Genomic DNA, 17,431 nt, shown 5'->3' with positions numbered 1-17,431 from the left:
GCACCACACTGAAAGGAGCAAAAACAGCCCACCACAAGTGAATGGCTCACATATCACACACAGAGCAGCAGTCAGGAAAAACAAAAAAAAAAAAGCTTTACTGAGAGAAAATACACAACAAATTCCAGAGTGCATGGTTTCAGCCCACTCCGTCACCCTACCAGCAGTAAGAACACAGACCGCTCACAGGCACCACACATTCCCTACCTCTGGAAGAAGTGCAGCGGCCAACACCTGGTCTGAGAGCTGCTAGGAAAAGGGACAGGAGGAAGGAGTATCTGGGAATCCCATCCTTTCACTCTCCCCTTCCTTCCTGGCCTGTTCTAGTGGAATCTGACTGTCCCAGGATGCAGAATTCCTAGCTGGGGACAAAGAAATAGCAGCAAAAGCATTTAAGGGCAAGAATTCAACTGGGACTTTCCTGTTTATTGACTACTGACACAATAGGTGTCTGAGCCCCAGGCACCTTAATCAATCCTTAGATTAATGACTTGTCCTTCAATCCCAAGATATGGAAAGGTGGACAATGTAGAAAGTCAAACCCAGGAGGTCTTTCCCTATATTCTTCCATTAGGAAGGGAGCTGGTGTGAAGCTGGATAGCTTAAAGAATCAAGCAGATAAAGGTTAGAGTGAGTGTGTCTTCTATCACACACGGTACTAGGAAAAATGGTCTGCAGTGGCAGGACCCTTACTGAAGTCATAGTTCAGTCAAGTTTTTAAGATAAGCCAGTCTCTGGCTAGAAGGGCCATCCTAGGAACCCTTACAAGACTTAAGGAGAGGTAGGATATCTGGGGCAAAAAGCTGAAAGGGGTTTCCTCAACCCTGAAACCATGGTGGGAAAGCACGGAAGGGCAGAATTCAGGGTCCTTCCATTCCTGAGCCTCCTAAAACCTAAAGAGTTAAGCCCCAATCTCCAATGGCCATGCACAGAGGGTAGGCTGACCCCAGGTGACACCTCCACATCATTACCCTCATTCACTCTCTCCTGTAAGTCCCTTTATTGCAGTCATAGAGAATATATAGGTAATTAAACTCTGACAATAATTTTAACGTGATACACCCAATTTTGAGTTGCTTTTTAATATATTTATAGATATAAAATTAGGCCTCTAACAGTGATAGGGACAGGGAGATTGCTGCCACCACACAACTTTGTTTAAAGTCAGAGAAGAGGTAACATCCTTCCTATGCTTCCACTTCTGCCCTCCTCCCACCTCCCCCCGACCTCCCTCACCAGACCTACTGAGGGGATGATGAGATAAAGAAGAAAGTGAAGGATACATAATCAAGTGCAAAACACTGTGACAAGTTCAGAGAATGAATGGGGTGGAAAGGAAGGTGAAGAGTGTAGGATGGTTAGGGACTCTTATTAAAAAGACTTCCCAGAAAAACAGGATCCTGGGATGGGGTTGCTCAGGGGCGGGGGGTCAGGCGGGCAGAGAAAAAACAATGCAACTGTCATAGGCTTTTAAAAAATAAAGAAAATAAAGTCAAAAACCTAAACCAAAGAGAGTGTGGCTTTTCTACCACCCCCAGCCTGGCCCCTTGGTACTGAACAGCCAGTTATCCCCCCACCCGCCACCCAAGAAACAAGGGAGACCAAAGAAAAGGAAACCCCATTCCCTACCCCAAACCAGTTAATAAAACAGGCTCTCCCTTGCCCCCAAAAAGGGTCTGGGGGGAAGCCACTCCTGCTGAGTCCATGCGCCTCTCCGTGGAGCCCCATCCCAGGGCCCAGCTCCCACTCCCAGGTGCTCTCTGTGGGTTTGCTCCCCTCTGGCTTGTCCTCCTGGGATGTCTTTTTTTTTTTTTTTTTTTAAATCTAAAGCAAAAAAGTCCAAAGTGCGTTTCTGCTGAATGTTAGGGCCTGGCACAGGAAAGGGCTGCCCAGGCAGGATCGGGTTGGCAGCCCCAGCCCACCCCTCCTGGGTATGAGGCCTCAGGATGGCATGCACTGCACCCGGTCAGGACCCTCCTCCTCGTCCGATGTGTCTGAGGAGCTGGGAGACTCATCAGAGTCGGCGTCTGTGGCCCCAACCCCAGGTTCTCGCCAGCGCTGTAGGATGGGAAAGGCTTATTAGTAATTTCCTTGGAACAAGGTCAAGCGTGTTAGGTCTTAGTTACAATTTATATGCTCTAGGCCAGGGTCAGCAGAATTTAAAGGGCCAGATGGTAAATATTTTAGACTCATGGGCCTTATCTCTGTCACAACTTTTCAACTCTGCTTTCATGTTGCAGCATGAAAGCAGCCAGACAATGCATAAATGAATGGGTGTGGCTATATTCTAACGATACTTTATTTACAAAAAACAGGCACTTGCCAAAACTGCCAGTTTGCTAAACCCTACCCTAGGGTCTCTTCTGGCATGAGAGAAAAAAACAGAACACAGCCTGAGAATTATTATTTCTTCTCAACTCCTTCCCTACCCTCATCTGATTGCCTTTTTGAAGACAACCTGGTGCATGCACGGTGATGGAGAACACAAAGCAGACGCCATCTGTCTCCACTAGTGGCTTGTCCAAGGCTACATGAAGCTTCTGATGGGGATGGGGAATAATGGATAGGAAACCCAACCAACTTCACCTGTTTCCTCCTAAAGCAATGAGAAGTATGCACTGGAATGTTTCACCCTCTTGAGAGGGTCACTGCCCTTGGGAGCTCACGTCCCACCCCCGCTTACCCGGTGATGGCGTCTCTGTCTCAGGTGGTGCATGAGGAACCAGAGCATGTGGCTATCAAACAGGTCAGTGTGGTGCAAGCTATCTTCATCCCGTTCCCGCTTGTTCTTCTTAATCACCTGGAACCAAGAGGGTAAGGGGATTGGGTGATGACTATAAACCCTAGACTTGATCAAAAAAGGCTGGTGTTCTAGCCCAGTAAAATCTTCCCTTAGAAACTATTACGCTGGAGTGAGTTAGATTAGATTAAGAAAGGATGCTCTAGGTTCATCCAATGAGAAGGTGGATGATTCTTCCAAAAGATGTCCCTATCCCCACTCGACCAATAACTAGAGGTATTTCAAAGCTGTGTATGGACTCCTGGACTGGGACTATTCCTAGAGAGGCAATGACAGGAATATGGGGGATGGTGTTAGAGCAACGCCTTTAAAAAATTGTACAGCAAATTATTCCTTCCTGTAACAATAAAAACTCCTAACAGTATGTGGATAAGCAGAAAGAAGAAATCCTTAGTCAGTTACTTACATCCTTTAACCCTGTAAGTTCAGTGGAAGTTTCAGCTGTGGGCGCCCAGATTTTGACATCATGGTCTAGGCCACTGGTTGCCAGCACAGGCAGGTGAGGGTGGGGCTCAAGACAGTTTACCTGGTCAGGAGAAGAGGAAAACATAGGCTTAGGGGTACATGGGAATAGTCTAAAAATCACTACTCATTTTGCACCAATAACTGTCCTTGATAAAAAGTTAAGGTAGCTGCTGGGAGGACATGCCCACCCATCATGAGACTAGGCTAAAGGGCCCTGGACACAGACTGGGTATAAGATCAGGCCTATCTCTCATTTCCTATGTTTAGGTAGGGGTGGCCTCATCCCCAGACATAGCTCTAGGGGTGGGCGGGTGACTGGCCAAGCGTACACTGCCTTCACAAAAAAGCAATGAGGTCCAGATGACCTCATTCTCTCCAGATTCCAAAGCTCCAACTCGCCCAAGGCTGGAAAAAAACATCTCAATGGCTTTTACCAAGTGGCAAATAAATTTTTTAAAATGAAGAAAACAGCAGCAGCTGCTGAGCCCCTAGAGAAGGCTCAGAGAACAATTACATTCACTTGGCACTGTTCACTAGACCTGGAAGAAGGCATGGGCTGGGAAGAGGCTGAGCCTGATCACTGGGGGGGTAGTGGAGACACATGTCTGCTTGAGACCCCTGCACACCCCAGGAGACGGCACCCTGCTGCTTGCCATGAAAGCATAACAGGCTCAGCTGTAGGACAGCAAAGTACAGCAAGGCAGTTTCCTGGGGCACCGACCACCTCAAGCTCAACCACCCTCCGGATATTATTCACTGAGCAGGAGGAAGGAATTTCAGAAGCTGAGATGGCCTTCTAGCTTAGGCAGCCTCCTATCCAAAGGCACCCATGCCCTCTGCTGTCTGACTTGGAAACATCAGCCTTCCTCGGCAGAGTAGGGTAGTTACCATCCCCACCGAAAGAGCTGGTCCCAGTCTAGCTGCTAAAGGATTTTGGGGCTTTTAGTCAGATGAGGAATAGACAGCAAAGTATCTAGAAGGAAGAAGGTGTGGTCCCATCCACTCCTCACCTCACCTCACCCCACCCTGTCTTGCAGCTGCCATATAGACCAAGAAAACAACCCTTGGCAAACAGCCTCTTAGTTCTCCATGGACCAACCTCTGCCTCGCCTGCACATGCAAAGAGTGGCTGATGGGAAGCCAAGGTCAGCATGGAAAACTGACATACAGATTTCTAATATTTGTCTTCCATTTTATAAGTAAACAAATTCTCAGAATAGACTGACGCTAAGTCTGAGTGTAATAGTAAAGCAGAAACCACATTTCCTTTCTCCTTTTATTTCACATATCAGCTCATTGCAAAGTTTATATCTGAGCTCCTTTAGGAAGTGTGGAAGAAGCTCCACCACCTGGAGCAGAGACGGCACTGAACAGAAAAACTCCATTGCCAGAAATATTATCAAGATATGTTAACTTAACACACACAAACTTGAACTCATTCATCCATCTCCAGATAAGCCCTTGCTACTCTTCTAAAACTCTGACCTAGCTTTGCTTGACAAGGCAGTAAAATAAAAAAGCACAGGAGAGAAATTCCTTGGAACTTGAGACTTATGGACAAAGTCAGTGACAAGAGAACAAGACAGTAAGTTACATATAGTACCTGAGTTGGAGCTTGCAGAGGGAGCCGACAGAGAGCTTCTGGGCCAGAAGACCTGGTCGTTTCACCTGACCTATCTGAAGGTCAGGGCTTATCCTGTCAATAATGCCTGAGCAGAGAAAAGAGCTCTGGCCTTAGATGACTGAGTTAGGGGATGCAGAGGATGGGATAAAGGAGCAAAGTGTTTTTGGGAAACTAAAGATGGTCCTGTGCCAACCCTTGGCCCTGAATGAAAATAATAAAAGACCTAGATTTTGAGCCAAATACAAAATCAAGAGACTTGGGCAAGGTGGATGAGAATTTCAAAGATCCCTATCTACCTTATGATATATTCTGCATTCAGGCTGGTGCTGTGACCTCACTGCTGGGAGGTTAGCACAGAAAGTCAGAAGGAGCCACATGAGGACCACACGGATCATTCAGCTTACACAAAGGCAAGAAAAAAGCAGGAATCTCACTGCAAGGTGCAGTCTTTATACCTCCTGTTCTAGTGCTTCACTCTCATGACCACTAAAACTCAGGCCCGGGGCCCACCCATCCAAAGCAAACACCCTCCCCATCTGAGCACCTGGATTAATCAGCAAACCCTGACGTTGGCTGAGCTGACAAGAGACTGGCCTGTGGAATGATATGGGCAAAAGACAAGTACTGGCCTGTGGGCAGGGCAGTTAGCCCTGTATTTCTCTAGAACAGAATGCAAGACAATAGTTTATGATCAAGAAAAGATTCACTGGCTTCTTCTGACTTCCTTATGGCTACATGCCTACTACAGAATTCTCATTAAGACTCCAGTGTTTTGGGTTTGTTCACTACACATGGTAGAAGAGGACCTACGTAAGAGCAGGAAATGAAGCAGGCAACAGTGATACATACCTTTAAGTTCTAGACTCTTCTCTATTTATATTCAAGCCATAAAAACCCTGGATCTATACTGGTTCCAGGTCCCCCACATTTAGCAGAAACCAGAAAAGTCTGAAATAGCCTCGCACCAGGATAAGACACACACAAGAAGAAATGGGAACCCAACTGCAACGAATCATTCTAAATTTTAATACCACTCTCAATAAACCTCATCAAGGGATGGCTGGGTTCTCATAGCTCCTCAGCTATTCCTGAGATGCTCTTAACCAGACTATCTTGAGTAGTCAGGACAGTGCAGCTGCCCCAACTGCCTCTTTCTTATTGTCTGTAGGACAATTGTCTTATTGTCTGAAAACCTTGTAATAGAAAGTTACTGAATCCTTCCTGACTCTAGGTCTCAAAGGAGGAAAAAAAATTATGGTTAGCTAGATACATCTTAGGAGCTGACCACCTTTCACTCCCCAACTCAAGACCCTCAGGCTTCCTTTTCTGTCTTATCTCTATGGAGTCTGCTGTAGAACTCAAAGGACAGGCAGATATGATATGATAATGGGTTGTATAGCAGTCAAAAAAAAAAAATGGTGGTTGGGCGGGGGGGGCATATTTTCTCTCTCCCTATATATGATATATATCATGTATGTTTGTATCAGTGTACAGACTATATCCTGATTTTCTCAACTGTCAGAAAAAAAAAATTCTCCTCCTAGCTTGTATCTGCTAATCCAGGATTTCATCAAGATTACTACTAAGCTACTTACTACACTGTGTAGGATGGTGTGCCCTTAACTCTAATGCTTTTGTTCTTGGAAAAGTCTACACCTAAATATACCTCAGTTGGGCCAGAGATTCTTCCCTAAAATCCCTCTCTCTTCTTAATAAACCATGCTATAGAGTTACAGAAGACAGGAAAAGGAAAATAATTTCATTAAAACCTCAGCATCCCTATCCCATAGTATAAAAAAAAAAAACTGTACTGTCTTTTTATTTAGCTGGCTAGACCTCTAAGACATGGTATTATGTTGTCAAAGTAAGAATTCCGTGGCCCTGCTAAAACCTACCTTAACGACTGCAGAGAGGAGGGAGCCAGCCAGCCCAGCAAACCATACTCACCACGCCTCCCTTGTCCCCCTCCATGAACTGAACGATCTGGCAGGAGGATTTCTCCCAGAGGAAGATGTGCCCACAGTCACTACCGCTCACCACAAACTCACTCTTGGGGCCATAGAAATTGACGCCTTTTACTGTAATGATAAATGAGGGAATAAACCGCATGAGAGCTGGCATCAGGCCTAAATACTTACCTCACAGGAAATTTATGCACAAATCTAAATCGGCTCAGAGCCAAAAATTTCTTTCACTTTCACAAAACAAATCAAGGGATTATGCATGTAAAATAGATAGATAGAGTAAGAATCACACCAAGTCCCAGAGACTATTAATAGTCTCCCAAAGAGGTCCACGGAGCTGAGCAGTTTACAGTCCTCAGCAACAACCTCCAAGGAACAGCCACCAGCCTTACCAATGCCTCACCTGTCCCAACCTGAATGGCCCCAGCCTGCCCACTGTAAAGCAGCGCTGTCCTATGCCCTACGATTATCCTTGGTATCTGTGATTGACTGGTACCCAGTCTGTGCTTCCTGGGTCATTAGGTGACCTAAGACTGGTGGAAGTTTATGCTACAACTGCCTAAAGCACCTGAGGTGGGCTTGCTACCAAGACTGAACAACAGGACCCCACCCTCTGAAATTAGTAAGAGAATCCAGGAGTCCCAACTGCTATGTCTAGTTCCATATCAATCACAGAACTGGAACACTTCCTTCTGTATGCCCATGGACCAAGATTAAATATAGCATTCCCCCTCTCTTCTCACAGTTCAAGAGAAAAAGGAAAACTGCTCTCTCCCAGTCAACATTATAACAGACATCTGTTATGAGCACTAATAACAACCAAGAGCAGTGATTCCAACTTGTCTGTACAAGAATCAAACAGGTAGCTTTTGAAAACTCCTAATCAAGTTGTACCCTATACCAATTAAGTCTGAATGTATGGGTATGGGAGCCAGCTTCAGGTGACTTCATCTATAGCAAAGTTTAGGAACCGCAGACAGAACAAAGAAGGCCAATCGTCACAGCAAACCTGGGTGAGGTGCTATCAGCATTCCTCCTCTTCTGCATCATGCAAAAGAACTATTTCTTCATCTTCCTCTTCCTTGAAAGTACAAGCTCACCCCCCTATTTAGGCAATTAGTCTTAGTACAACCAACTAAGGAGGGCTCTCCCAAACTCCCTAATAAGTCTTTTAATTCTCAAGTTACCTGAAATCATAAGTTTTGTTTTATATATATATATATATTTTATATAGTCAGTCTAGTTTACTTACACCCAGACCAAGTAACATCACTATCGTGGTGAGAAATGCTCCTGAGCCCTCTCTCCTCTAGCACAGGAGGGCCGATGAAAACTTCAGCCCACTTAGGCTTGTCCTGTGGTGATGGGTAGCCTAACTCCTTTAGGTAACTCTTATTTGCACAACCTAAATGAGATACTGTGGCTCTTCAAATCAACAGGCTTGGGGTACAGAAACCTAGAAAGACAGCCTCACCTGTGGCGTTATTTCTGTGGCCCTTATATCTCTTAATATACTGGGCCCCATCACTGTGAGAGGAGTTGAAGAGGTAAATGTCTTCATCATTGTAGCTGGCCAGGAGCTCTGCCAAGAACAAGCACACAGCAGTGAAGGCAAAGGCTGAAAAGAGCTAGGACTAGGAGCTGGGGCTGGGGTGGGGCTTCTTGCCAGCAGTGCCCCCTCCTGACACCCAGGTATAGCGCCCATCTTACTCAGTTGGAACAGCAAGCAATTCAGGTGTCTAGGGTAGACTAGGAACACGCTGCCAACTCAGGGGTAGCAGAATGCTCAGGAAGATCATACCCATTAATTCAGGAATGAGTCAAAGGCGTAAGAACCTGCTCAAGCAAGTAGCCTGGACTTTAGGACAGGCCCTGCTACATATCGCCTGTGGCATTCTGCGAGTGCCTGGCATCTCCAAGGGTCGTGTGCTGCATCCTCCCACTGTGTGCTCACCGTCAGCGACTACTCCCCACGGCTCCACCTGGAGCTCCAGCACAGTGGTGAGCACGGGAGGGCACATGCCTCGCTGGCCCAGCAGCTCCCTAGACAGAGGGGGCATGCCAGCCTAGGAGCTGGGCCCTGCTCACGTACCTGTGCCGTCGTGGCTGTACACAAGGCAGGTGATGTTTGCTTTGGACTCACTGTTCACCTGCAATAAGGAGCAGATACTGACTGACGCCCCACCCCCCCATTATTACACCACCTTCAGGAAACAGGCTTCCTTCACACTCCCCTGTGTCTTCTCCCAGAGACTGAGAGAGAGAGGCAGAGAGGGGCAGAGAGGCAGACAGACAGGAGTACCACTGATGAAACCTGACCAAGATGGGGGGAGAGGGCTTTCTGCTGGTGTCTTCTGTGTGTTAGCCATTTCATACGCACATTATCTTGTTAGGCTTTACCATCATGGTACAAGGCAGTTATCTCTATCTCTGTTGGTAAGAAAACTGAGGCTAAAAGGAGGTAAGGTGACTGCCCAAGATCACAAAACTGCTAAACGGTAGAGCCAGGGATCAAATCTAGGTGTCTTTTGACTCCAAAGTCCAAGCTCTTCCCACTATGTCAGCAAGTCTGGTGGCAGGCTTGGGGTTGAGTCAGGGAAGTCTGGAGCCACTGGCCCTTCATGAATCTTACCAGGTGATGAGGGCAGAATTTCTTGAGTACTCCATTGTTTTCATTCTCGTCAATCTTCCTCTGGTCATAAATCCTACAGAAGAAGCAATGAAAAATGTCAAAACTTACCAACAACCCTTGAAGAGCTGAAATTCAATGCAGTGACTAGAACGGCAGTCAGCCGGATGTCAGAACAGATAAAAGACATTCCCCAACTCGGCTTCTGGCTCAGGCTTTTCCTCAAACATCTTCTCCCACCCCTCTTCCAAACCAAAACTCTTTTATCCAGGTACTTCTCATTCAAGTAGTAATCCTAAGTTCCATTATTTTGAAGTGGCTTATCTCTTCTCTCAGCTTTTATGTCGCTTACTATTTATCTGCACTGAAATAACATTACAGATCCTTTTCTATGTATGCTGTCTCCCCAATGCAGTTCATTACTCCACGGGCAGAGACCATGCTTTTTCTAAGTCAGGGGGTCCTCAATCCCTTCCTGAAATTTTATTTGGCTAGTTCTCCCCACAACTATTACAAGCTACCATTTATATCCCAAGACTCCCTCTATTCTTCCACCTTTTCCATCAAGCACCAAACTACCCTCACCTTCCCTCATCTTTCCAATGCAAACTTTAATCATTTGTGCAACCATTTATGACACACAGATTAGGTGCCAAGTAGTATACCAGGTGCTAGAAATACAGTGAGGAGCAAGCCAGATCTAGTCGCTGTCCTTGCATATCAGTGTCCTCCAGTCTCAAGAGTCTCATCCCTCCAAGGACCTTGTTCGCTTGATTAGCCCTCTTTCCTCACCACTGTTTGCCCATTTTCTACAAATTCTCCCACTGACCTTTCCCACTCTTGCTTTTTCTGTCCCCCCACCTTCCCACCACGCCTTCAGTTAGATTATGGAGAAGAGCAATCTGCTTTTAACATTTTCACTCCCTCACCTCCTATTCATTTCTTGATCCATTCTAATCTAGCTTTGGCTTTCAATTCACTACTGAAACTTCTCTGGCTAAAGTCATAAGTAGTCTAACCGCCAATGCCAACAAGATACTTTTTTAGGTCTTTCTCTCCTCTTTTGACATTATTCATTACTCCTTCCCTGAAACACTTTCCTTCCTTGATATCCAACCACAAGCACATGGACTTGTGCTTCTTTGTTCATCCCTTCAATGCTAATGTTGCTCAAAGGTCTAGTCTTAAGTTCTCTGACTCTGTGTAAGGAAATTTTAAAACCTAGAGTTCAAGTATATGTGAATGCCCAAAAACTGTGCTTACATGTATTTTTCCAAGGAGATGGGATCATAGTTCTCATATTCTCAAAGAGGCCAGAGACTCAAAAGGGAGGAAGCATTCTGCACTATACTTTCTTCTGGTGATCAAATTCCATTACCAACATTTTAACTACCACCTATATGTAGATACATGTCTCTTAGATCTGTGTCTCCAGCCCACACTTGTTCTGAGTGAGCTCTACATTTACAGCCACATGCCAAATGAATGTTGTAATGGAATGCCCAAAAGTAAAATCATTCTCCTTAAATTAAGATCGTTCAAGGTCTACCCCTTCCCCCAAATCTTTGTTAACGGCACCATCCTAAATTCAGGTGGCCAAACCAAAAATCAGGTCCTTTCTCTCATATAATTCTTTCCTGTCAACAATTTGACTTCCTGGGTGTATTTCTTCACTATATCTGCTTTCTCCACTCTTATTCATTTTTTGCCTACATTATCTGCAGTAACCTTCTAACTGATTTCCTTGCTCATATTGTCACCAGAATTACATCTAACATGAAAAATTTAATGTAAATTCCATAATTAAATCTCTTCAGTGATTTTGTACTTTCTAGTAAATAAGGTTCAAACTGCTCAATATGGCTGCCTACCACTTCCCAAAGATCCTATACATTACACACACACACACACACACAAAGCTATGCTTCCTTGAATACACCATGTCTCATCTTATTATCCTAAAACAACTGTGTTTCCTTTACCTGAAATATTTCCCATTTGTCTTTAATTTTCTTTTGTGAGAAAGAACAGCATAGTTAATGGTTTCCACCATATTGAAGGAGTCTGAACTGAGTTCAGATACTATGCTACTTACTAGATGAGTAATATTGGGTAAGTTACTTAATGTTTTTAATCCTTATATATCTGTTTCTTCAGAATCCTCCCTGAAGGCTGAAACTGCGTCTAGTCAACTGTGTATCTAGCACAGAGCAAATGCTCAGTAAGTGCTAGGTGAATAAACAAACGAATCAATGTATGTTTGTATTCTCCACAATTCATTAACAAATATTCTGCATAAACAGACTATCCAGGAAATGTTTTTTAAATGAACCAATAAAATAAAGAAGACAAGTAGGAGACTGCTGTACTACCAATTACTACTCTTCAGCAAATATAGCTGCTAACAATCAGATTTGTTTCCCCTCTAAGTCTCAATCAACAGCTTTCAAATATCACTAGGTCATCATTATGTTCCCAAGTCATCAAATTAGTAAAAAAAATTTAAATTAAGTATTTAATATTTTGGTGTATGGAACAGTCTGTGTTCCTCAGTATCTAAAGCTCTTTGCCCTTCTTTTATCTTCCTCTTTCTTCCATAAGTATTTATTAAGAACCTACTATATTCTAGATATGATGCTGAGACTAGGGGTTGGCAAATTTTTTCTTAAATGGCAAGGCAGTAATTATTTTAAGCTGGCAGGGCCATCCAGTTTCTGTCACAGTAACAAATGGCTATGGCTATGTTCCAATAAAACTTTGTTTACAAAAACAGGGTAGACTGCTAACCCCTATGCTAGAAAGTGGTGATACAAAAATTTTTAAAAATTCTCTTATTATTTGAGCACAGGACAGAAGCTTGTCATTCAAAAAAATTTTTGTTTTTGATTTATAATACTTTACTTTATTAAGCAGTTTTAGGTATACAACAAAACAGAGAGCCGTACAGATGTTTTCCATACACTCTCTGCCCTCACACATGTACAGCCTCTCTGATTCTAAATCACTCACCAAAATGGTAGTTTTTTAAAAAACCTACACTGATATACCATAATCACTCAAAATCTACAGTTTACTCTACATTCTATAGGCTTGGATAAATGTATAATGACATATATCCACCATTAACATCACAAGAGTATTTCCACTGCCATAAAAATCCACTGCCTATTCCTCTCTCTTGCCCCACCCCACCCCTGGCTATCACTGATCCTATTTCCACAGTTTTGCCTTTTCCAGAATGTCATACTGTTAGAACATACAGTATGAAGTCCTTATATACTGGCTTTTTTTTTCCACTCAGTAATATGCATTTAAGATTCCTCCATGTCTTTTCATGACTTGATGGCGCATTTCTTTCTAGTGGTAAATTATCTTCCATTGTCTAGATATACCACCATTTCACATACTGAAGAACATGTTGGTTGCTTCCAAAGTTTGGCAATTATGAATACAGCTATAGTCATCCATGTACAGGTTTCTGTATAGACATATGTTTTCAATTTCATTAGGTAAATACCAAGGAGCTTAACTGCTGGATCACAGGGTGCCAGTTTTGGAGACACTGTCAAACTGTCTTCCAAAGCATCTGTTATCATTTTGCACTGTATGCATCTTTCCTGATGGTCATCTTTCCATTCACTTATCTGAGTATCTTCTTAACTGAGGTGTCTGTTAAGGTCTTTAGCCCATTTTTTGACTGAGTTGTTTTTTGCTGTTGAGATTTAAGAGTTATTTATGTATTTTGGATAACAGTCCTTCATCAGATGTTCCTTTTGCAAGTATTTTCTCTCAGTCTGTGGCTTATCTTCTAATTCTCTTGAAAGATACTGTCACAGAGCAGAAGTTTTTAATTTTAATGAGATCTAACCTATCAATTTTTTCTTTCATGGATATCTTTATAATGCTATATCTAAAAAGCCACCACCATACTGAAGGTCTTCTAGGTTTTCTCCTATGTTACCTTCTAGGAGTTTTATAGCTTTGGGTTTTACTTTCAGGTGTATTATCCATTTTGAGTTAACTTTTGTGAAGGGTGTAAGGTCTATATCTAGATTCAGTTTTTATACGTGGATGTCCAGTTGTTTCAGCACCATATATTGCAGAGACTGTCTTTTCTCCATTTTTTTGCCTTTGCATCTTTGTCAAAGATAGCTCAACTATATATATATATATATATATTTTTTTTTTTAAATAAAGGTGTTTATTTATTTTTGTTTTGGCCATGCTCTATGGCATGTGGGATCTTAGTTCCCCGACCAGGGTTTGAACCCGTGTCTCCTGCATTGAGAGCATGGAGTCTTAACCACTGGACCACCAGGGAAGCCCCAGCTCAACTATATTTATGGGGGTCTATTTCTGGGCTCTCTATTCTGTCCCTTTGATCTATTTGTCTCTTTCACCAATACAATGCTGTCTGAATTACTGCAGCTTTATAGGAAGTCTTGAAGTTGGGTAGTATCAGGCCTCCAACTTTGTTCTTCTCCCTCGATATGGTTTTGGTTATTTTAGATCTTTATTTTCATCTCACAAACTTTAGAATCTGTTTGTTGATATACATAAAATATCTTGCTGGAATTTTGACTGGAATTGCACTGAATCAACAACTCAAGTTGAGAAGAACTGACATCTCCACATTATTGAGTCTTCCTGTGCCCTTGACATTTTAAATCAAATAAAGAATAGCTTCAGCACTGCCTCAACATCCTTACTGCATTTCTCTCCACAGGCCTCCAGGTCCTCACTAACTTTAAGCCCTTCTCTTCCCTCCTCACCTCCTCTTCCTGCCATGTGCCTTTAACCTAGTGTTCTCTCAGTGTCACTGATAACAATAGGGAAGCAAAGGGACTATTTATTCACTCTGTGTTATAAATCTGGGCCTACACTAAATCCTTTAGCAATAAATTTACATGTCAACCAATCACACTGCCAAATCTATCACCACAAGATTCATTTATCTTATACAGTCTCCTTTCCTTCACTCCTGTAAATTCTTATACCAACCCAAGCAGGATTTAGTAGCAGAGACTCAAATTGATACCACTCCTCACTTGCCTACCTTTTTTCTTTCTCCCTACCCTCCCCGCTTTTTGATCATATTCCAAAAAGCATGACTCTCTAAGGTTTCCCTTAAATGCTCCTTCACAATCCTAAACTAAAATTCAGTGTTTACGATGCAAAAGCCTTGATGATAAATAAGCGATTTCTCTGTACTCCCTTAGAGGTTTTCCCTCAGGCTAGTGAAAGCTAATAGTGCTATGATATAAAATATTCAGCAAAAATATTTTCAGATTCGTACTGTAAGGTGAACCTAAAGTTCTGTCAAAGAAAGAATCAGAAAGGAAGAATTCCAATATACTCAATGAACTGAAGAAGTGCCAGAGAAACTGAAGATGATGCGAGAAGAGCTAGGGTGTTGGAAGGGCCATCTGCTCATAGGCGATCAGCTCAGTTCAGTCACTCAGTCGTGTCTGACTCTTTGCAACCCCATAGACAGCAGCTTGCCAGGCTTCCCTGTCCATCACCAGCTGTGCCTCAAAATCTACATGTGCTTCTGTCAAGTAAACAGCCTATTACACGCTGAGAATTTGGCACATACAAAGGGATAAAGAACACTGAGGCTGATAAAAGTCAGAAGATCTGAGTATTTCTCCTTGTGTCAAAATACTGAAACTAATTTCCAGCCCCATTCTAACCCTCAGAAAGTATCAATTTTGGATAAAGGCATTATCAATTGCAGTTATCAATACAGACGATGCCTCCATTTTCCTCCAAACATCAAGGTCCTTGTGGTTGAATTATCTGAATTCACAGACTTTTCAATGAATCCAGAGCTCAAGCAGGAAATCCAAACTAGAAATTCCAGTAAATGCTTTTTTGGAGGAAGTAGCACTTGAAAGTTCCAACAACTAAGCCCCCTTTTTTGATCAACAGCTTCTTATCTTTAAAAAAAAAATCTACTGCTACACATTTGCTATTGGTCAATAAAGAAAAGGAATTTAGAAGGCAATGAAAACAGGGGAATAAGAGAGTAACAAAGTTCCCCAGTTCTCTTGCAGGGTTCTTCAATAAATTAAGATCGTTTCTCAGGGATTTCTAAACAGTTAATCTATCCCTGTGATTATTAATAAAAGTAATTACAGAATACAATTATAAAAAATACCCTCTCATTTAAAAAGGAAGATCATGTATTTCACCACTATCAGAAAAGCATAAAGTCATTTATTTTTCTATAAACCTCTCCTTCCTCCCTTTCAAACTGATGACCCCTTGGCAACTAAAAAAATATACTTGAGACAGACCAATTGGGTAGGAATGGGATGTAACTGTGACAAAGGGTCAAGGAAACTAACTGCAGTCACATGTAGTCATGGACTGAATCCATAAACTCTGTTTCCCTTAGGATATGCCTCAATAGACAATGTTACAAGAAATGTTCAAAATAAAAATATCACTAAGGATAAAGAAAAGTGGTTCAGGATACTAGGAGCCAAAATCTCTCAGTACACAGTGAGAATTTCCAAGTCAAATAAATCATTTCTGAATCTGAAACCAGTATCCAAAATTTCTCGTGCATGTTAACTTACATATGAAAAATGGTGGAAAGTATTTACTAAATAGAGCATTTGCTAGTAAACCTGGGTTTACGCTAACTACTAGGTGGAGACCTTGGTCAATTCATCAAACTTCCTTAAACTTGATAATATCTGCAACATGTCAAGCCATCCCTCAGGGAATGCTAATTAGGGAACAGAATATATCACAGAAGTTTAAACTCTTTGGAAAATGGAAAAAAATCAAAGATGGTGGTTAATGGATTTCTAGGCAATTCATACCTTTCCAAGAGGGACAGCTGGTAGTACACAAAGCATCACAATCTCAAACTCTCAAAGACACAAACAGCCACAGACTCACCTTACAAACTGGTCTCGTCCACCCACTGCAAATTGGTGGGTATTGGCAGGATTCACATAGATTGTATACAGCCCCACTTTCTTCTCCTTTTCTTTTGTCACCACCAGTTTCCTTCAAGAGCAGAAAAGTACAAACGTTATATTCTCCTAAAGATTCAGATAGTCATGGCAAGTGAGAACAGAGAGTAATGCAGACACAGCTAATAAGAAACCAAACAGATTTTCATTTGGAAAGAAAGAAAAAAGTGGTTTTGTTTGTACATTGGAACAAGAAAAGAAAAATATAACCCACTGCCATATATATTTACTAAGTGCTACTTTGGAAATGGAATAAAACATGTAGTAATTTTATGGTGTTCCTCAAGAAGTATAAAATTAAACGTGTATGAAAGTATCACTCCCCAGAGTCTCAGTCTGAGTTCAGTATGATGATAACCAACCACTAAAGAGACAATACCCACATTTTCCCATCTTTTACTTACAAATATATCTTTCCAATCATCTGGGAGCAGGGAGTGAGAGGAGGATGAATCATAGGAACAGTGGACAGAAAAGACTTTAAGGTCAGAATCTATCTCCCAGATTCCAGAGAAGCATCACTTAAAACACAGTTTTAAAATGCACAAAGAAAAATGGTAAGCTACAGTTAATCCAAAGGGAAACAATATTAGTGTTCCCTTATTTGAAGAAAATTAGGAGAGGAGATTCTTATGAAGATAGCTATTTTTAAGGCTGAAAATAATTTCTGAATTATTTTTCTGGTTGCACTACAAAAATCGGTGATTCTGAAGAGGGCATGGACCTCAAGGAAACCTTATAAAATTTCCATAATTTGTCCCACCTTAAGGGTGGCACTATGACTACTCTTTCCAGATTGAAGTGTCCAACCTGTCAAACATGACATCATAAGGATTAGTAAATTTATAGAAAAAAGACAGGAAAGGTATTTTTTTTTTTAGTGCCAAATAATACTCTATTATCTGGGTATACCATAGTTTATCCATTCACCTACTGAAGTACAGCTTGGTTGCTTCCAAG

The 17,431-nt window shown here is 42.3% G+C and overlaps 1 protein-coding gene across 7 annotated transcripts in view; it reads right to left on the bottom strand.

Moving 5' to 3' along the window:
- Positions 1 to 1,354: 1,354 nt before the first annotated feature.
- DCAF8 (DDB1 and CUL4 associated factor 8) overlaps positions 1,355 to 17,431 on the bottom strand; it is a 40,258-nt gene continuing 24,181 nt past the window's right edge. For all 7 annotated transcript variants that reach the window (XM_043878965.1, XM_043878968.1, XM_043878963.1 and 4 more), the window contains 8 exons: positions 16,395 to 16,505; positions 9,486 to 9,558; positions 8,946 to 9,003; positions 8,328 to 8,435; positions 6,837 to 6,967; positions 3,207 to 3,326; positions 2,684 to 2,800; positions 1,355 to 2,058 (listed from right to left, as the gene is read on the bottom strand). In XM_043878965.1, the coding sequence (XP_043734900.1) occupies positions 1,942 to 2,058; positions 2,684 to 2,800; positions 3,207 to 3,326; positions 6,837 to 6,967; positions 8,328 to 8,435; positions 8,946 to 9,003; positions 9,486 to 9,558; positions 16,395 to 16,505 (835 nt within the window). In that variant the 3' untranslated portion in view covers positions 1,355 to 1,941. The remainder of the gene's footprint in view (positions 2,059 to 2,683; positions 2,801 to 3,206; positions 3,327 to 6,836; positions 6,968 to 8,327; positions 8,436 to 8,945; positions 9,004 to 9,485; positions 9,559 to 16,394; positions 16,506 to 17,431) is intronic.

The sequence above is a fragment of the Cervus elaphus genome, chromosome 20 (genome assembly GCF_910594005.1).
Source record: "Cervus elaphus chromosome 20, mCerEla1.1, whole genome shotgun sequence".
In the NCBI taxonomy this organism is placed as follows: domain Eukaryota; kingdom Metazoa; phylum Chordata; class Mammalia; order Artiodactyla; family Cervidae; genus Cervus; species Cervus elaphus.
This window is presented reverse-complemented; position numbering and strand designations above follow the sequence as displayed.